The sequence below is a fragment of the Oryzias latipes genome, chromosome 11 (assembly GCF_002234675.1).
Source record: "Oryzias latipes chromosome 11, ASM223467v1".
In the NCBI taxonomy this organism is placed as follows: domain Eukaryota; kingdom Metazoa; phylum Chordata; class Actinopteri; order Beloniformes; family Adrianichthyidae; genus Oryzias; species Oryzias latipes.
In genome coordinates this window covers 16,023,971-16,044,774 of record NC_019869.2, presented here as the reverse complement: position 1 = coordinate 16,044,774, position 20,804 = coordinate 16,023,971, and the positions used below count along the sequence as shown (strand labels likewise).

Below are 20,804 nucleotides of genomic sequence, written 5' to 3'. Positions count from 1 at the left end.
ATATCAACTAAAGGAGTCCAAAGGTGAGAACAGTCATTTTTAACAGACAATGACATATCCCCACCACGCCGCTAGATGGCAGCCGTTCGCCGTTAGGTTGATAGCAGACGCTGAGGCGCAGTCCTATTCCCGACCACCGCATCATTTTGGGTTTAACGTAAATTATCGGGGGAAACGAATTCATCAATTTAATCAAAAAGGTACTGTTTCATCCATTTATCGTTTCCCCCCATTTATCTTCGTAGTCGGTGCGCATGCGTTCAAAATCCCGCTTTTTCCTTGCATTTCATATAGATCGCAATAATCAAGTGTTTCGGATCGAATCAAAGGATAAACTAACTTAGCTTATTTTGTGAGCCTGCAGTAAAGGAGCTACTGTTTGATGGTTTTTGCTCCGTGAACTGAAGCTGGTTTGCGTGGGTTTTCGGTTATTTTCTCAGCACTCCGTGGAGGTTAGACTGCGCAGCGTTTGCGTAAATTAGATTCCAGCTCCTCTAGTTTGCTCTGGTCTCCATCCCCCCTCCCTCTTCCTGTGCTGCTGTCAAACATCCACGGCGGAGGGCCTCCTCACTGAAATGACCAGAAAGCAGCCAGGAGGAGCTTTCAATATGAAGGACACCATGTAAACATATTTTTATTTTTTTTTCTTTGAACAGCGTGAAGGAGGATCAGCAAACATGTTTTACACCTGCGGTCCCAATGAAGCCATGGTGGTGTCAGGTAACACCAATACTGTCTGGAGGAACCAAACAAGAACAAAACAAGCAGCAAATATTCACATAAGATTAAAGGATTCATCCCTGTGTTTTATTCATTCAAGTATCTTCTGTTTTAAAATCATCTTGATGTCAGATGGATTCATTTTTTTCCTCAAAAGATTTTGTTGTTTTTTATTTTAAAAGCTACAGTTCTGTAGTGGGAGCAGATGTAGACAGTTTGAAATAGATTTTGTTTACAGACACTCAACCTTGTTAACTTCAGGTTTCTTGGTCTCTGTTTCCTCCCAGGCTTCTGTCGCTCTCCTCCGCTGATGATCGCTGGAGGCCGAGTTTTTGTCTTCCCGTGCATTCAGCAGATACAGAGGTAGGAACTCAAAATTATTAAAGGCTTTTTTTGTAAAGTAATATATTGTCACATTGAACAAGCAAATGAAACTAAAAACAAAAAAAAACACCCCAACCTCTTCTTCGTCTTACTTTAGTCTTTCTTGTGGCTATACTCCAGCTGTTGCTCTAGTTTCTCTGATGGTACCAGCGGCAGACATTTTGAGGCCCCGGGCAAACAGTAACATGGGGCCCTCTGTGTATTAATCTTTGCCTATAGGGTCAAACATCCACTTTTAGACAGCATCAAGGGTCAAGAATCCAAATCAAAACATTTGTGTCTATAAAACCTATAATCGATTTAAATGTTAAATAAATGTATTTTATATACAATATTTTTACTAAAGAAGGAAAATGAAACACAAATATTTGAACGATGGAAAAATAAAGCAGCACAACACTATGGAATGACGTCAATAAAAAACTTAGTTACTATTTTACTGCCTCTCTCCCTTACCTTTTCCTTTCTGTCCCTTTTCTAATTCTTGACTCTTTATTTTCTTTAATTCGGTTTTTCTACTGTTTTGTCTTCCTCCACTTTTGAAAGTGGGGCAACAAATTCATTGTTTTCTTTTCCTTTTTTCAGCTGCTCAATTAACCTTTTTTATTTCTTAATCTCTTCGAAGAGTCTCTGCTCACTAACCTGCTGTTGCTGTTGATGGAATATTCCATTGCTGCAGAGGGATGGGGGAGGATGAGACACTTTATACATCAGTAGTCCTAACCCATTTCAATGATTTTTTTTGTAAATTTTTATGACAGAATTAAATAATAATGGGTGTGGAAATTATTTTAGAAATATTTTAAGGCAAACAAACAAATGTGCCTAATGGTACGTCTGCACACCATTAGAGTTATTGATGCTCCATCAATAATCATGAGCTCAACAGCATCCTCTCTTTCCCTTGCAGGATTTCTCTGAACACTCTGACTCTGAACGTGAAGAGCGATAAGGTCTACACTCGTCACGGCGTGCCCATCTCTGTCACAGGGATCGCTCAGGTCAGCATGAGTCACTGCAGAACAGCAGGTCACAACATGAGAGGGCCCGAAATCTTCTCCCCTCAGTCACTGTTGTCTTCATTCTTTCCTATGAATGCAGTTGTCATTGGCATGAATAACCATCTGCTTTTCAAACCGACATGTGATTATTCTGAACAGATGAAGATCCAGGGTCAGAATAAACAGATGTTGGCTGCAGCCTGCCAGATGTTTATGGGAAAGTCAGAGCATGAAATCGCTCAGATCGCATTGGAAACTCTTGAGGGACACCAGCGGGCCATCATCGCCCACCTGACTGTGGAGGTAAGGATCAGGGATTTGGAACCACCCTCCAAAAGATTTTAGATACATGAGCAAAGGAGGAATAGTTAAACTTTTAGATTTAAACTTATTTGTCTTTAGAATCTTTTGGAGAAAATAATAAATAAAAAAATCCCCATCAGCTATCCAGCTTTCAGTTTGACAACGCAGTCCTCCAAAACATTGTCGTTTGTACTTTTGTTTATTTCATTTTTCAAGGCAGCTGCTCTGTCATTTTTTATTCTTCAAACCGATGTTTCTCAGCCCTGGTCCATCAGCACGCCATCATTCCTGCAAAATACGAAAATAATTACGGTAGATTTGGACTCAAACTCATTATTTGGTTTGATAAAAATCTATTCCAAATCCAGTTTTGTTTGATTTAAAAATCTGTTTTCTCACTAGTCAGGATCTAAACTGAGAAAACAACAAACTTTCATTAATGAGCTTTTTCATTTCTGCACCAAAAGAAAACAGAAAAAATGTTTTTGCACAAAACAGATAAATAAAATTGCAGAACTCAAAAAATCGATTAAGGATTTTATGAATCCACAATGCAATTACTAAATGAAAATTGATTTAATTATGCATTTTTTAAAACAATTCTTATTAAACAAGACAGAAAAAGTCAGAACCTTTCAAAGACCTATAATGCTGTATATGTAATATTTGGAACATGCACCCCGGGACCCCGAAAGGGTCAAAACGGGTTTAGAAGACGAATGAATGAATGTAATATGGACATAAGAATCAATATTTATAATTCATTTCAGTCTTTTTCTTCTTCCTGACTTTTAAATCTTCTAAATGGAGATATGTTTTGTACCAAATTTAAATACAAAAAAAAACATTTTTATGAAATCTGGGAGCACTATAGGGATCTATAGGTGACAACAGTAAACCACAAATGAGGGGTCATTTTCAATAAAAAATGTGGATTCATTCCTGTGACTTGGAAGAGTAAGAAATTTGGTTTTGTTTGTTTTTTCTATCAGGAAATCTACAAAGATCGAAAAAAGTTTTCAGAGCAGGTTTTCAAAGTGGCTTCTTCTGACCTGGTTAACATGGGGATCAGCGTGGTCAGCTACACCCTCAAGGACGTCCATGACGACCAGGTGTGTCTTTGGTGTGACACAAACGAAAATGAACAAGGTAAAAGGTTCTTCTTATGGTCTTGTCTTCTGCTTTGGTGTGTAGGATTATCTGCACTCGCTGGGTAAGGCTCGAACAGCACAGGTGCAGAAAGACGCTCGCATTGGAGAAGCTCTGAACAAGAGGGATGCTGTGATCCGGGTGAGACACTGTGAAAACATTCACTTTGCTCCTCGGAAGTCATCAAGCTTTGTGTGAACTGTGCACATAGACACCCATCATCTATCTGTCAGGCAGCTTGCTTCCTGCTGACTTCAGTCAGTTTTTGTGATTCTCTCCTGTGGATCCTCACTCTCCTCCTCTCTGCTCCTCCTCCTCCGTCTCTCCACAGGAGGCTCACGCCATGCAGGAGAAAATATCAGCTCAGTACAAGAATGACATTGAAATGGCGAAAGCCCAAAGAGACTATGAGCTGAAAAAGGCAGCGTATGATATTGAAGTGAACACTAAGAAGGCGGAGTCAGAGATGGCCTATCAGCTGCAGGTAAATCACTACTATAGTCTTTGATATTGTATCATTTAATGTTTTTATTTTTTAGTAATCCAAATGGGTAGAGCTACAAATATTTAACGATCTTTGTTTGCAGGTTGCAAAGACAAAGCAGCGCATCGAGGAGGAGAGAATGCAGGTCCAGGTTGTTGAGCGGAGCCAGCAGATCTTTCTGCAGGATCAGGAGATCACCCGCAAGGAGAAGGAGCTGGAGGCCAAAGTGAAGAAACCTGCAGAGGCTGAGCGCTACCGCCAGGAGAAGCTGGCTGAAGCTCAGCGGTGAGTTTTAGCTTCTTGATCGCCTCCTACACACTCTGCGGCCAAAAAACAAACAAAGTATCCACATGTTTTGGTTTCTACGGATAAGATTTGTGTCATGGTTGCATTATGAACTTTTGAAGCAAGTGATGTTGTCTAATAATGTGGTGACTGTCTGCACTTTGATCTGTTTCTCCAGTCTGAAGATGATTATGGAGGCAGAAGCTGAGGCCGAGTCTATAAGGGTGAGTCACAGCCAAGACATGATTAACCCACAAACTACATGGATTAGTTCATGGCTGTGGTGCTGAGGTAGAGCGGTCAACCTCTGACTGGAAGATCAAAGGTTCGGTTCCCACCCATGTGTGAAAGTATCCTTGGACAAGACACTGAACCCCCACATTCCTGCTAGTGGTTATAGGTTGGCATCAGTGTTTGGCAGTGAAGTGTGTGAATGTGTGTGTGCATGAATGAATGGGGCTGTGGCTGTAAAGCCCTTTGAACCTTCAAGGAAGGTAGGAAAATGCTGGATTAGGATACACCATTAACCATTAACTGTGTAGAAATCTGGTGATTTATTCTGAAGTAACAATAAAACACTTCTTGCTTTCCAATTTGCTATGTCCTATGATCCTCATTTAAAAATATTTAGTTACTTTCTAATTTGTTGTAAAGAAACTTTTAGAACATTTGAAGAGGATTCGGTTCTGGCTTTTTCCACAGTTGCTGTAGCTGTTCTTTCAACAGAGAGATTGTCTGCTGTAGAGACATCGTCTTAGCCTGAACTCTGGAGAGACATTTTAGTACATTGTGTCCGGAATGACGGATGCGGCTCCATGAGGTCGTTCTTCTTTCTATCACACAGTGTCACATATTTGCATTTATAAACTCTAGAGTGCCATATAATGTGATCTCACATTGGTTGTCACTTTTCCAGTCAGATCTCCAATCAGCGCAGAAATGTAGTGGACTTTCAAACTTGGTGTCACATTCAGCACTTTGGGGCAAATTTTAAGGCTGTAGTGTGAAAAAGGAATCCTGTCGTTACATTTCGTATGACACTCTTTCCTGTGACACTTGAACTAAATAACATTTGTGTAACAAAAAGCCTCATGAAGTGCGTTTTTCACCTTCAGATTAAAGGCGAAGCTGAGGCGTACGCCATTGAGGCAATGGGCCGCGCGGAGGCGGAGCAGATGGCGAAGAAGGCGGAGGCCTTCCAGCAATATAAGGATGGAGCCATGGTGGACATGCTGATGGAGAAGCTGCCTCTGGTGAGAGATGTCCCTTCACAATGTTGAAACTGTCACCCGTGTGACAGTTATGGAGAGAAATGGTCATTTTGTTAAGAAAATTAACATAAAAATGGCTGAAAGTAATAAAAGTGGATAGAATGAATATAACTATTAAATTTTTGTTGTTTTTGTAGTAAATCACCTGATAGTTCTGCTTTTTCTTCCTTTTTTTTACTTTTCCGGGGGGGGGAAATCAGGTCAGTGTGTTTTAGTTTTAAAATGTTGTCATTTCTGCTGGACACCAGATGGCAGAGGAGATCAGCAAGCCTCTGAGTCAAGCCCACAAGATCACCATGGTGTCCAGCGGAGCCGGGGAAATCGGCGCCGCAAAACTGTCAGGAGAGGTGCTGGACATCATGACCCGCCTTCCCGAAGCCGTGGAGAAGCTGACGGGAGTCAACATCTCTCTGGTAACGCAAATGGACCAATACTGAGCAGCAGAGTTTAATTTATACGGAGTAATCACCATAAAATGTCTTTCTCTTCTTCTCTGCAGGTGACTTCTCGTACCGGCTGAAGAGAATCAACTGAAACCAGGAACTGAAGTGCGCAGACAGATCTATATTTCCATCGTCTTAGCCGCTCCACATTCTCCCCTGTCTTTCTTCTTCTGTGCAGCTGTATACCTCAGGTGTTTTCTGTCTTGTCGTTGTAAGAGTCACGCTCTCCTCTCATGGGTTCATGAGCTTTTCTTTCTAAAAGTCTGGCAATGTCAGTGTTGATGCTGCAGTCTTTTCCCTTTTGTTTCCCTGGTCAGAAACACCTTCACCGTTTATGTAAACGTTCAACACAAAGTATTTAAATGACAATATTTTAACTCCTGTCTACGTTACTCATCTAAGTCAGATTGAAATCCACCAAAGTCGAGCGTTTTCCCTCCTTTTTTACTGTGTACTTGCAGCAAACTGAGGTTTTTTTTCCTCACTACTGTCTGTTTACATTTAATGTTTCCATGACTGCCTGTCCGCTGCCTTGCTGCCAAACCTTAAGTGCATCTTAGCATGAACATGTAATCTAAACATGAATACAAAACTGTCTTTTAGTAATCCTACTGACATGTCTAGAAAAATAGTTTTTGCTTTGTGCAGAAATGGAAGAGAGGATAAAATGTACGGTAGGATTCAGCTCTTTACGCCGTCTGCATTTCCAGATGCTCTTTTTATCTGTTACACTTTTTGCTCCAGGATCTTTAGCTGAACAGTTGCACCGAGAACTTGTGCCCCAAAACTATGCCGCTCTTTAATATGTTAAAGTATATAATGCATGTTCATCAACTGAAACAGCTTTAGTGTTCGTGACACTTGGTTTTTTCATTTTAATTTGAGCTATTTGCATTTTCCAGACAGATTTTCCTCATTGATGACTTTTCCGTCCTTCAGAAAGGCATCACTATACTGAGAAGTCTTGTGTTATTTTTCCCTGGTACTGTAGCAGCTCTGAGGCAGATCTAACGTGTGAAACCAAAGATGAAGGATGAAGATGGACTTGTGTAGTTGTTTTGAGAGAACTGAAACAAACTTAGTCGCCACAAAGAAAAGAAAAAACTAAATGCTTGAAGATAGTTTTGCTTCAGGGAAGTTTAAATCTAAAAATGGATGGTCATTATCAGGAATCCCTCTCACCATCCTTGCTATACCAGCCATTAAAATGTTCTCAGTTTTCTCTGCATTACCTTAAATAATTCACAAAATGTGTTCAAGCTAAAGTTCCTCAATGCAGCCGACACTGATTCATCTGCTGGTTGTGGTGTTTAATTTGGCTCTGTCGCTGTAAATGATCCTGTCTTGTGTTACACATCAGAACTCCACTTTTTATTCTATTACGTGAAATAGTTTTTAGAAAATGTATAAATGCATGAAAATGTGCTTTAAAACAAAAGAACCTCACTATTGAAATGACAATATCTTTCCTTCATATTTTTTTTTCTTTTAACCACATGAAAGTTCAAAGTTTATGCTTGAATTCTTGTAACTTTTTCTTGTTTCCTTCACCATTTTTGTCTACCTGTTGGACAATTAGCAGTGCTGGTAACAGTACAGCTAGAGGGACTGAAATGCAGGAATAAAGGGTTTATTTAAAGATAAGCTTTGCTGTTACACACGCATCAGCACCTGTCACACTTGAAATAGCAACGGGATTTTATTTCCGAGCAGGACCAGACTGTGGTGCTGTGGTTTTGTCAAAGTAAGAAATATCTTGTTTGCTGCTTCTAGAAAGAAAATAGATATCATTGTGCTTCTGTTATGTTTTTAGTGCAGTGGTACTAAAGTGATACTATTTATGACGTGTATGATGCACTATACATTTGATATTTATCTTAGGATTGACTGTATCAGGAGTAACACTAACAGCACTACTAATCCAAGAGAATCCTCTGTGTATCAGCAGAAATGTGTAAAAGTCTGAAAGTTAGAGACTTTTTGTTATTGTAAACACTGGTGTCAGCTATTCTTTTGTTTAAACACTAGGGGCCGTTTAGTCGTGTTTATCCATTGTCGGTGAAACGCGGAGGCATTGTCTTTCAAAAAGATTGCAACTACTTTCATGTACACACAATATATGTATTAAATCCTAAACCAAGACCCATGTCCCAAATGTTTTTCAAGAAGTAATACTTTATTGAAAACATGAGCCTCTCATATGCATTAATTTTGTTCACATATTTGAGTTATGCATGTATTATTGCATTGTTTTTGTATGGTTTTACTGCTAAATTTTCAAAAAAAAAACTGTTTGGTTTTCCTTTTTTATTTATGTTTTACCTATTATGTCTATCTTGAAGTTGAGTCATGGTGTCTAAACTTAAAACCGACATCAGTTTTAAAGATCAACTACAACCAAGTCATTTGGATAAATGAGAACCTTCACCAACTTACTATGGCCGGCAAATATGCTTAATAAAAGGTTTGTATTTTAAAATGTTGTTTTTTTACTTAAATATTTAAATTTCCCCTTTTGTAGTCAAATAATTTATAGGTAAAATTTGTAGTCAAATAATTTATAGGTAAAATTACGATTTTAATTCAATTTTATATGTTTAAATATTCATTTAAACATCAATTTTCTAAAGTTGTCATCTGTACACATTATTATAAAAAACAATTAATGCTTTAAAATACTAATATTGCACAGTGATGTTTTGGATTCAGCTGAACAAAAACACCGGAAACACTGCACACGTGGATTGTTTGGTCATTTTGATAAAATTTAACTATTTGGAGGAGTAAGTCAAACAATTTTAATATTTGTATGGTATACCGATGAAATTACAGATTAGAAAAGAAAAGTATCCATGTGACAGTACTACTAATTAAAAACTGAGAAATTGATACCAACGGAACGTTTCTATTACGTTATTTTTTTACATTACTTATTATTTTGATTTACAAAGGTTTGAACATCTGCGAGTGCTGTACAAGTTAACATTTTTCAGTTTTCTACCCATACTGTAAAGTGAGTTTATTTACCAATTTACCACATTATTTATACGGTTTTACAGCTACAAAAATTAACTAACATTAGGCAAATTAATAATAAACGACTCACGTGCTGCTTTATTTTGAAAGAAAAAACCGGAAGCGCGCCTGCTTAACGTGGTCCGCCCTGACGCGTTAAGAGCTGGAGGGGGGGAAAGGGAAAAAAATCGAAGAAAAAAGGCATAACTGAGAGCTTTGAGGGGCGGATTTGGACAAAGTTTCCTAACTGTCCCGACCCAAGGAAGCTCCGGGGGGGTTGAAAGGGAGTCCAGTTCACCGGTAATTCTTGCAGGAGTTATAAGTCTGTTGTTAATTAACAGTAATTTTCAGTGTGTCTGAGAGCACCGTTGTCCCAGTCACCGGAAGTCTTCTTGAAGCTGCGTCTCCAACAGAGACAGCGGCGTCGACGTTTTTTTTCTGCCTTGTTTTTTTTTTCCCTCGACTTTTTTTTTTTTCTGTCCGTCTTTTTTTTATTTTTTCGCTGCGAGATGAACAGACAGTGAGGAATGGAGGCGTAGGGAGCAAGGCTAGTTTTGTTTGCTCGTCGGCCAACCGGCGGAGCATATGAATATAGAGGCCTCATTCTAGCTAGAGAAAGCCAACGAACAAAAGGAGAAAATTAATGGAGGCAAGTTAGCTTGCCCCCTTTTCTTAGCGTTAAGCAGCTAACGTTAGCCATGTTTGTGCCATCCCCAGATAACCAATTTAGCCCGCGGCAGCTATTTGGTTGCAGCGTACCATCTGTGCCTAGACTTTGCAAGATGGTTTTTAACCATTTAATTTAATGTTTTAAGTCAACTCAAATCACTGCTAGCGCTAGCTCCTAGCTAGCTGTGCCACAGTGTTGCAGCTTCTTCCCTCTCGTCAAAAATGGCTCTCAGTTCACTGAAACATTGACATTGAAATTCACCAATATAATGCCTCTTCTGTTTTACGTTGAGTTGCAAAATGGCTACAGCATGTTGGCTATTAGCTAATTTGTCTCTTTCACTAATGGTTGCTTCAGCTTCGTCGAAATAAGGCTGATATTGCTAAAGGTTTGCATGAGAAAATGCTATTTATTTTTCATGCACTCTTCTAAAATCTCTAACAGACTCTTTTTCTCCATGCTAAGCACCAGTAAATGGACTAAAATGGACTACATGCACGCCCTATATATCATGTTATGCTATTGCACAACTGTGTGCGCAATAAGATTGCATGGTATCCTCCTGCACTGAATGGATTCAGAAAACAAAAATGTTAAAACTGCAAAAAAAAAAAAAATACATGTGGGCAATGAAGCGAGTATGCATGCAAAAAATAAAAATGGGACCAAAACATTTTTTCCACTGTCTCACAAATATAAACAGGCCTGTATCTGTCTGTGATTATAAGAGAACAGAAATATTTGTTTGAGCAAGTCTGAGACTTGGCAACCCAGTTTTTAGAGCTTGTATGATGGTGTTCTTAAAAAAAAATGTTAAGATTTGTTTTAAACGGCTCTGGTGCTGATGGAATATCCCGTTCACTAAAGCAGCACACAAGTGTCAGCAATTATTAAAGATGTGGACTAAATCAGAAAAAGGGGAAAAAAATGTGATCAATTGTGTTTTCCTCCATTTTCGTCCTCATGCAGATTTTTGATGCAGTGCATTCCCCCTGATTGAGCATCTTTGCAAAGTCATTTACCATCCTCCTCACCTGGTATGCTCAGTTATTGAAAAAAAATCACAAAAGCTGGAACTTTATTATGATTATTTTTGCATGGGATGGATTTTTCAGAGAAATCATGAAGCATAGTCTGTCTAGCTTCTCTGTCCTTGTCTAAGCTAACACTCCTTATGTCAGCCGTGAAAGAGAGAATGCACGGAATAAAGACGTTAGCTGATCAAAAAGCAGCTGTGCATGGTCTCTTCTCATGTGACAGAAAAATTTGGAAATATCGATGGAGATGGGGAGGACAGGTGTTTTCTAAGTGTGTTGCTTTTTAATTACAGAAATAATGGACGATTCCCATTTCAACTCATCATACTTTTGGTCTCCCGTCCCCACTGTACAAGGACAGGTAGAGACAACCTTATTATTGGAATTGTCTTTAAATGCATAAGGTATAGTGGTATGTGTTCTGACAAAACTGCAAGCCTTGGAAGATTGCATTGCATCAGAAAAAAGATTTACATTTTTTTTTTATGCCACAGCCAAATATGATTACATTCTCACTTTAAGGCTTTTACGTGTGTTTTTGAGTATTATTTCTCGGTGCAGTAATGCAATCACAAGATTACTCCTGTCCTTCTCCACTCTCATCTTATTTCTTCTTTGTTCCTTTTTTTCAAACTTTCTTTTTGCATCTCACCGTGCATTTGTTTTTTCTTCTCTCTTATTATTTCTTCTCTTTTGTCTCTTCCTTATCCAATCCATCTTTCACTCTTTTTATAACTCTTTGCCACATTTTATTCCTGCCTTTCTACACGTTTTGACCAACTGTGACACATGTTCTTCCCTTAACCCCTGTTCCCTTATTTTTTCATGCACTTTACCCACCTTTAACCATTCCTACCGTCTTCCATTCTGTCTGCATGTTCTTATCTCTCTTGTGATGTCCTGTCCTGATTTTTGCTTCACCTGCCCCCATTCCACCCCTTTCCTTTTTTCTGTTTTTTTAACCTTACTTCTAAAAAATCTTTACAACCATCACTCTTTGTCTTTTTTCTTTCCTCAACTTTTTAAAATCCTTATCATTCTTGTCCTACCCCCTTTATTAAACCTTTTACCTTCACCATCACTCGTTTCCTGTCCTTTTTCATTCTTCCTTCTTTACCTCGCTTTCTCACTGCCGTCTAGATCGAGAACGCCATGTTCCTAAACAAGGCAAAGGAGCAGCTGGGTCCAGAGAAAGCCAATGGACCTCCTTTCCCTCATTCTTCTGCATCTTCCACATCATCCCCCCACTTTCCTACAGCTGTGCTTGCCATCCCAAGCTCAGTGGACCCAGGATCTGGGGTGCGGGTGGTCCCAAAACAAGAAGGGGGTGGTAGTGGTGCAGGAGTTGGCGGAAACAGCAGTGGCGCCTCATTGAGTGCAGTCGGGGGGCATTTACACCAGTCTCACACCTCCCAGAACGTCACTGTTGTGCCTGTTCCCTCCACTGGGATCATGACTGCAGGTGAGTGAGACTTCAACAAATGACATCATCATCAAAACAAAGCTTTTTCTTTGTTTGTGTCATTTAAATAACATGGTTGAGGAAGAGATTCCATTATTTGTCAGTATTTTGTACTTGCTGTCTAAAAAAGTATATTTTAAGACTCCGCCGTATTTTTGCTATTATTTGTAGTTTTGGTTGCCTACATTGTTACAAAGAAGGTTATAGTCGACCCCTGTGGTGAGAGACTAGTTTGTCAGATAACACTTGCTTCTCTTCTTAGCTGGGTTAGTGATCACCACCCCTCAAGGCACGCTTGTCCCAACAGCCTCAACTCAGTCGTTTGTAACTGGACCCCCCTCTGCCACCACCATGATAGTGTCTGCATTGCACCCATCAAATACAGGTAATCCACCGCTGCAGGTCACCACGACTTTACTGCTGCCACTAGCTGTGTTTACATTTCACATATGCACATACGCCGCTCCTTACACGTGGGAGTGGCTACGGATAAAGGGATTTTGGGAAAGTGTGGTTGGTGATTTTAAAGAGGAGGTGTGGGTCCAACAACTCCACAGCTTTTAATGAGCTGTCTGATGCTGCAAAACCTCCCACGTCGCCTACTTTTGTAGATTAATTTACTTTCGTGTTAGTTATGTCTGATCGTATTTTCATTTAGAACTCGTTCTTTTTTTAGATAAGAAAGACGATGTTGCTGTTCCTCCTGCAGTTGTCATGCCGACGCCATCAAAGCGAGGCAGAAAGAGCAAACAGGGGATGGGGAGAGTGGGCGGGGTCCTCCCTCCAGGAAGTGATGCATTAATATTGGCTCACCTTGCTGCTGGAGGACAGGTGAGGCTATGTCTAGTTTTTAAGGGCTCCATTTTGATTGCTAGCAATCAGTATTTCATCCTCAAAAATTGTTTTTATTGTGTTGCAGCATCACACTGCTGACCCATATGATCTGTCTAACGATGAGGATGATCATACCAGCAAAGACGGCCCCAAGTCCTACAGGTGACTGGAAGATATTAAATTGGAATTAAAAAAAACTTTTAGTGTTGTCTTTCTATTCTTACTGACTAAGGCTTTTTTTTTTAATTGCCTCCTAACCTGCAAGGTGCCGGATGTGTGCGGTGACTTTTTTCAGCAAGTCGGATATGCAGATCCACGCCAAGTCCCATACGGAGGCAAAGCCCCACAAGTGTCCTCACTGCTCCAAGTCGTTTGCCAACTCCAGCTACCTGTCCCAGCACATCCGCATCCACAGCGGGGCCAAGCCCTACACCTGCACCTACTGCCAGAAAACATTCAGGCAGCTCAGTCACCTGCAGCAGCACACACGGTACCCAGCCGGCGGCTTTCTGACCTCCTCTGTGTGTTTGTGTCTGCCTGCTCGTGCATGTGCATGAGCGTCTGCATTCATGTATCGTGGAGCTTCTAAATCAAAGCTTTTTACAGCTTTGAAGCTGCACCAAATCACAGTTTATAGATTAACAAAGTTTCATTTGACTTAAAACCGGTTTGTTTTTTATTTTATTTTTATATTTTAATTCCAAAAGCAATCATTGACATGCTTTTATCAAAACAAAAGCAGAAATTTGCAGTTTATTGTCATTTTTTAATAATTTACTGCAACACCTTTTGAGCAAAATTAAAATATTATCCATTTCTTGTGCAGTTGAAGCTACTGCTTCCCTTTGTAGGTTCATGTCCTCATCCAGGTCAAAGTAATGATGTCTGGAAGCTGCAGTGTTATTTATTATTTAAGGCGTTGATAGTATGAGTAAATCCTAACCTATTAAACACTACGAGTTTTAGGAAAAAGTTTACATCCCTCTGTAAGGAAGTTATATTTTTGGTTTAATTTAGATACAATAATATTCTGTAAATCTCTTAGGTTTAAGTGATAGAATAGACGTGTTGTTGTATATTAGCTGTATTAAGCTATGGTCCACTAGAGCTAAATAATTATTATAGTTAGGGCTGCACGATATGAGGAAAACTCGCGATATGCGATATTGGTAATTAATATTGCGATAACAATATAAATTGCGGTATTTAAACAAATAGCAAAAAAAAACAAAAACATCATTTCCATTTCAATGCAACAGTTTAAAAATTATACTCCAAATGACCCTTGTCGACGTAGGAGGCAAACATCAAACATAAAAGGGCTCATCTGATTGATCAAAAACGTAAACGGGTCCTTCTGATTGGTTAAATGCATAAAGGGATTTATTTCATTTGTTCAATATTTCAAGCTGCCATGAGTTTGTTTAAGCACATTTAAGGTAATCATTTATTGCGATTTTTGCCGTCTTTTGCGGTATGCATATTGCACAGCTTGATTTCGCGATAACGATAAATTTGCGGTATATTGTGCAAGCCTAATTATAGTTTATTCATTTAGTATACCACAGTATTCTTGTTTTTAATATTCTCTTTGTTACCCTCAAAGTGTTGCATCTTAACCTCAACTAGGAAAACATGAAGCTTTTTGCAAAAGATTGAGAACATATTTAAATGATTTCTAATTTTCGCAAGCAAAGAAAGAGATTTTCTTTCATAAATCTACTAATTTTAAATAATATGTATACTAGCATATCTGGTTATCTTTGTAACATTTTCAATTATAATCACTGAATGAGTGTAAGGTCTCTTACTAAGACTGACTCAGAGAATCAGGCTGCTGTTTGCCTAACAAAAAAAAGATTTAAAAAAGTGATGGTCTGACTGAATCCAGACTTTAAAAACAAAAGTAAAATTTGAAACCAAACAAAACAAAGCTTTCACAGTCTGATTGGCTCATGCAAGACTTGAAATGTTGTTCCACGTGATCATTAAAGTCCCACTCTGATCTTTTTTAAAATCCATTTTAAATGTGTTCCCAGTGGTCTTTTAATTATGATTATGCCGTTTTTAGCTAAAATAAAAAAAACAGAGTGTTTTTTTTTGACAGAGTTCCTGCAGAGCGGCAGCGGTTCACTAGAAACTTGTCTCTGAGTTGTGGCTGTTGCCGTGGAGTAAGCGCGCCCCCTTCCCATCATTCATCTTTTCGCCTGCTCTCTCGTTAGCTTACAGGCCCCCATAACTCCAACCTAGAATAACTGATGCAACAAAAATGCAGAGCAATATCAGAACAATCCATCCGTACAGTTCTGTGCCCGATTCCAGCTCAGACGAGGAAAGCGAAGACGTACACGGATCTATTTGTCTGCAAGTGGATGCATGGAAATGAAGCGCAGCAGGGAGCTTGTGGGTTGCCGTAGTAGCTTCCATGTTACATCTACAAGCCTTTTCCAACAGCATTTTTTCATCTGGTCCTGATTCACAACCATTTGAATAAAGAAATACTCAGAAATTCTATTTTAAGCCTAATTTTCTTTAAATGTGTCCTTCACCATGAGAAAAATGTGACAGAAACATTCATTGGAGTGGGTCTTTAACAATGAAAGACACAATCATCTGATCAACTGACTGAAACCAGACTTTAAATTAAATGTAAAACTGAAACCAAACAAAACTACCGGTAAGCGTTCACCGTCTGATTAGTTTAGACTATTAGACTACTAGAAGTGTTGTTGGACGTCCTCATTAAAATAATCCAACCTCCATGTACATGATCCATGGTTTTCTGCTGCTTCTGTGATAGAAGCAACTGCTGGGAACAACCAGACAACTTACCTTCATTTTATTTACAAAACGAATCCTTGGAATTGACATTCTCCCTGTTAAATGGCAGCAGTGGACTCTTAACCAGATGTCATAGCAGACTGGGTCATTTTTTTAGTAAATAAAGTTGTTTTCATGTATCTGCACCATTTAATACCACCGTTTAAGCAGCTAATTGAAGCCGTTTTAACTGAAGCTCATCTGAACTGTGCATGTAAACACACACATTCACACACACACACACAGCAGGGTCGAGAGAGAGCTGGAGAGAAAGAGAGAGAGAGAGAGAGCAGCGTGTGACTGTGCTGTATGTTAGTTCTGTGTTTTCACAACTCAGACAGCATAAAGAGCACACTGTCCAACCCAACGATCCGCCATCAACGTCATTGATCGCAGATCTTTCAAACTTTAACGCATGATTTGAAGATCAGTTCACAGTGACGTTTGGTAATGCCTGTAGCTTAAAAATCTCTCGCTGTTTCTCTCTCTTTCTCTCCCTCCACCCCTTCGACCCCTCCCACTCCCGGCTTCCCGTGTTAGAAACCACACGGAGGCAAAGCCCCACAAGTGTCCTCACTGCTCCAAGTCGTTTGCCAACTCCAGCTACCTGTCCCAGCACATCCGCATCCACACCGGGGCCAAGCCCTACAGCTGCTCCTTCTGCCAGAAAACATTCAGGCAGCTCAGTCACCTACAGCAGCACACACGGTACTGGGCCGGGACGGGCCGGGCGGGCTTTTAACCATCCGCTGTCTTCTGAGGTGGGCTCTTATAGGAGCCCATCTCCACAAAAAGGATTTTATCATGAATGTTGCATAAATGTAAGTGTTTATAACATGTTAAATTAGGATGACACAGTGCTGTAACATTGTCCAGTTTGGAGGATTGCACCAACAACTCTTTGTCATCTAAACTGGAACTTCCAAAGACTTTTAGGAAAACACTGTCAACACATTTAGATCTTATGGAAACCATCACAACTTAATCTGATAATAAAAACGCTGAAATATTTTAATTTTATTGAATCATTACAATAGTAATTATTTATCCTGGTATAAATAAACTGCATAAATAAACATTTTAACAGTATAAACAAACCTAATTGGAGACTTTCCTTCACTGGCTGTGCTGTACCTGCCACACATTTATTATAATAAAGGTCTGTATTTGTATTCTCCTTTTAGAAGCTTACACTTGATGGATATTGTCTGTATTTTTTATGATTTCTGACTGTAAATTCTCCCATAATCCTAAAAAGAATCTGACTTTACTAAATGTAATTAATGCTTTGTTGAACTGAGCTAAAAAGCAACCATCGTTACCTTGACTTTGGGCTTCAACGCAGGTTAAATAAAGTTATTTGTCATATTTATGTAATTTAGAGTCTAAATATTGAGTCTAACTGAGTTATGGATTTTTCAGAATTCACACAGGGGATCGGCCGTACAAGTGCAGCCATCCCGGCTGTGAAAAAGCTTTCACCCAGTTGTCCAACCTACAGGTGAGCGTGCAGACCGGTTTGGTCTTCTAATGTTGATGCATTAACACAAAGAGTTTAAAAGATTGTCTGTCTCATGTGAGCGGTTAGTTGCCTTTTAGCCACAGACTGATTTGTGTCGTCTCTCCCCGCAGTCTCACCGCCGGCAGCACAACAAAGACAAACCGTACAAATGCCACAACTGCAATCGTGGTTACACAGACGCCGCCAGCCTGGAGGTTCATCTGTCCACGCACACCGTCAAACATGCCAAACTCTTCTCCTGCGGCCTCTGTAACAGATCCTACACATCCGTAAGCGCTCTTATTTGTTCTTTTAAAGCCTAAACTGTCAGTTCTCCCAAAACCCATCCACAGGTTCAAATGAAAGAGAAACTCAAGCTGGAGAACACGTGAGATGTTTTCCTGTGGTTACGTTATCACAGAAGATCAAAAACAGAGCTGTTGAGGGAGAGAAAACATGAAATCCAACTAGCACACCATTATGAAAAATGATATTCAGCAACCGGCTGTCCAACACTGCGAGGATGCTGCTAATAAAGTTTCTCAAACGGTGGATTCACGTTTATCTTTTTATTCAGAAAATATTATCCTTTTTTCTTTTTCCTTTTTTCCGTTGCACCTCAAAACTTGAATGAGGCGGAATTGGTGTCCGATTTTTTTAGATTCCACTTTGTCAGTTATGGGTTAAGAGAAAATCTTTATCGCTTGTTAATGGTTCCTACATGAAATCTGGTGTACAAATACATTTTAAAGCAGCTGCAGATATTTGACAGAGGATGAAGATCAACTTTACACTGGTTAAGGGAAACTGGAAGCTGAGAAGAGTTGGACACCCACTTCAGCCTCGTACAGGCCGGACCATGAAAGTATTGTCTGACATTAAACCGGTTTGTGGCCTGAAAAGGGTTGGGAACCACTGCTTTACGCAAATATTTGTCCATTTTTTTGTCTCCAGGAAACCTACCTAATGAAACACATGAGGAAACACAACCCTGACCCGTTGACCGTGGCAGCAACGGTGGCAGCTCAGCAGGCCCAAGGCCTCAGCACGGGTGGAGGCGGCAGGGGTCGAGGCCGTGGTCGAGGGAGAGGAGGTGTTTCTGGTGGAGGTGGCAGAGGTGCAAGCCAGCTTCAAAGTCAATCCAACCCCAACAACACCAACCAGAACCCGAATCCTGGACCCCCAGGCAGCTATCAGTCTACCCAGCAGCCCTCAGAAGCTGTGGTTCAATGCCCGTTCGACCTCCACCAGTACAAGACAGTGGCAGCCAATGAAATCCAATACAAGCCTGTCACTGTGGCTGACCTCCCAGTTACCCACAAAGACCTCTGCCTCACCGTCTCCACGTCAGCCATTCAGGTGGAGCACATGAACTCGTAGACTGCAGCCTCCCGCTCTGCTCACTGTAAAAAGCTCCATATGAACAAATTTATTCAAAATATGGTAAAAACTTTTCCCTCCTTGTCAGACATATGCAAGTCATCTGCTTAGCAATCCTCCACTGAATGAAACGGTTTCCCGGAATCCACTCTGAAAAACGCAAAGTTCTGCTTTACAATCAAAAGTTGGATTTGATTCTGACACTTTGAGACTAAAAACAACAGAGATGTTCTTATCAGATCAGACATTTCACAGTGAGCTTTCCCTCCCCTAATACCCCTGTAGATTGCTGGTTTAAGAGGTTTGTCTGCACATTTTAAAGCCAAACCTGGACTGAAATATTTGAAAACTTTCAAAAAGGAGTCATTGATTTCTTTGCTTTGTAAGAACCTTAACTCAGTGGTCCTAAGCCGATGGATCTGATCCTCGGTGACTAAACTTTGAAATATCGGGAAAGAAAAATTACTTTTTTCTGTTCTCAGTTCTTCACAGGATTCTGAAGTCTAAGGAAATGTATTTTTTAACTTTCTCCAAATTTTATTTTACACCCAACAAAGGGAAAATGGGAGGACAAGAAGGCTTTGATTAAATACAACTGAAACCGTCACAGCAACAACTACCACAGTGGACTACAATATTCCAAAAATTAAGGAGAAGAACATCAAAATGTGTCAGTGGCATTCGAGTGCCAAGATGGACAAACCTGAGAAAAGAACTGGAACAGGAAAACTGCTGCTTGGAAAACGGGGCGAAACTCTGCAACAACAAAGGACTGGCGTCACAGACCAGCATCCTCCAAACGCTCCCGTTCTCCGAGAAGAGCAAAGGAACCATGATTTTCTGAGGATCGTCTCCGAATGTACTGAACACAGAATCTGCAGCAGAGCGAGGCGGAAACACGAGAGAAAAAGGACAGGAAGTGGTCCTAAAGAAAGCACTTGATGGAACTTCTACTTTATGTTTGACATTGTTTGTCTTTTTTATATCTATATCATATGTTTGTATTTTTCTACCAACAGAGGAACGTGTAATGATAGAGAGAAGAAAAAGTCAGTGCATGAATGTGATGAGAACTGAGACGAGTAATGGTGTTACATTTCATTGTTCTCCCAGTGAAGACAGTCCAGCTTTGTGTTGTCAGGATGGCTGAATGGAGTATATGATTGTGTGATAAAGATGGCTGATAGGTACTGTTATTGATCTTTTTTTAAAAGACCTTTTCATACAGGCTATTACTACTTTCATTATAAATGTAATGCTAATTTTATCCATATAATATCCAGTCTGAGGCATTATGGTATTGCAGTATGCTGTACATAGAATAGATAGACTTTTTCATCTGCAAAAGGGAAGAATGACTTTTGTGCATAATATACATGAAAACTAAAGAACTCCAGTTAAGAAGAACCAAATCATTGGCTTTGTCCAAGCCTGCAAAGCAGGCGCACGTCCCAAAAAAAAAGAGTGGAGCTGCTCCCATTTCTTAATTACATTTCATTTATTAATGGAAATACATGTCAAACCCTCTAAAACAAATTGCAGCCATACAGTTAACTTTCTGGATTTTATTTGTAGTCACTTGCAATTACTTTAATGGTGCTATGTCTGAAATGAACCAGCCCCAATCTAAAAACATGCCTGTGCTCCACACATGATCTATGATAATTATGAAATAAACAATGGGACTGAGCTCCACTATCTACCTAATCCAAATGATGGAAGGGTCTGTATGACAGACACATGCTCTTAGTGTGTACTCCACCTTGTATTTCATTGTGTTTTTTTCTGAAAAGTAACATGCTCCTGATAAAAACAGTTGTTATTGTCCTTCTATGCTACACTCTTGCATATTGTATGCACAGTTAAACCTTTTATTCATCTGAACAGACTGTTTCTTCCCTTATGAAAATAAAGTTCAAAAACTTTCTGATTAAAAAGAACACTTTTTTGTTTCACTATTATATTCTCTGTTTTTTTGTATAAAGTTAAGAAAAATTTTGTGGTCCAAGAGTAGAGAATATATTTGTCCTGATCTACCCTCCAAA

The 20,804-nt window shown here is 39.7% G+C and overlaps 2 protein-coding genes across 10 annotated transcripts; both read left to right on the top strand.

Moving 5' to 3' along the window:
- Positions 1-73: 73 nt before the first annotated feature.
- On the top strand, positions 74-8,182 carry LOC101155616 (flotillin-1). Its single transcript, XM_004074270.4, has 13 exons — positions 74-200; positions 657-720; positions 1,008-1,083; positions 2,015-2,105; positions 2,265-2,408; positions 3,401-3,520; positions 3,603-3,698; positions 3,889-4,041; positions 4,145-4,326; positions 4,505-4,550; positions 5,442-5,579; positions 5,846-6,010; positions 6,097-8,182. Exons 2-13 carry the CDS (start codon positions 678-680, stop codon positions 6,115-6,117), a joined length of 1,275 nt encoding a protein of 424 aa, XP_004074318.2. The 5' UTR covers positions 74-200; positions 657-677; the 3' UTR covers positions 6,118-8,182.
- Positions 8,183-9,182: 1,000 nt separating this feature from the next.
- LOC101167968 (zinc finger protein 384) lies at positions 9,183-20,714 on the top strand. 9 transcript variants are annotated; one of them, XM_011481003.3, is made up of 12 exons: positions 9,183-9,355; positions 10,695-10,762; positions 11,056-11,123; positions 11,903-12,224; positions 12,487-12,609; positions 12,901-13,055; positions 13,144-13,220; positions 13,324-13,393; positions 16,432-16,586; positions 17,301-17,379; positions 17,511-17,669; positions 18,334-20,714. In XM_011481003.3, the coding sequence occupies exons 3-12, from the start codon at positions 11,061-11,063 to the stop codon at positions 18,757-18,759; spliced, it is 1,629 nt and encodes a 542-aa protein (XP_011479305.1). In that variant the 5' UTR covers positions 9,183-9,355; positions 10,695-10,762; positions 11,056-11,060; the 3' UTR covers positions 18,760-20,714. The 9 variants fall into 9 exon arrangements, with proteins under 9 accessions (XP_011479305.1, XP_011479301.1, XP_011479298.1 ...); XM_011480999.3 differs by having other exon boundaries at positions 9,184-9,355; positions 12,934-13,055; positions 13,324-13,548; positions 16,419-16,586; XM_011480996.3 differs by having other exon boundaries at positions 9,184-9,355; positions 13,324-13,548; positions 16,419-16,586.
- Positions 20,715-20,804: the final 90 nt, after the last annotated feature.

What these genes read in the sequence shown, in the direction of transcription:
- LOC101155616 (XM_004074270.4), top strand. Translation starts at nt 678, where the DNA reads ATGTTTTACACCTGCGGTCCCAATGAAGCCATGGTGGTGTCAG. An exon ending in TGAAGCCATGGTGGTGTCAG is followed by an intron (nt 721 to 1,007) that starts GTAACACCAATA and finishes GTTTCCTCCCAG; the next exon opens with GCTTCTGTCGCTCTCCTCCG. An exon ending in AGGACGTCCATGACGACCAG is followed by an intron (nt 3,521 to 3,602) that starts GTGTGTCTTTGG and finishes TTTGGTGTGTAG; the next exon opens with GATTATCTGCACTCGCTGGG.
- LOC101167968 (XM_004074066.4), top strand. Translation starts at nt 11,061, where the DNA reads ATGGACGATTCCCATTTCAACTCATCATACTTTTGGTCTCCCGTCCCC. An exon ending in ACCTTGCTGCTGGAGGACAG is followed by an intron (nt 13,056 to 13,143) that starts GTGAGGCTATGT and finishes ATTGTGTTGCAG; the next exon opens with CATCACACTGCTGACCCATA. An exon ending in CACCTACAGCAGCACACACG is followed by an intron (nt 16,587 to 17,300) that starts GTACTGGGCCGG and finishes TGGATTTTTCAG; the next exon opens with AATTCACACAGGGGATCGGC.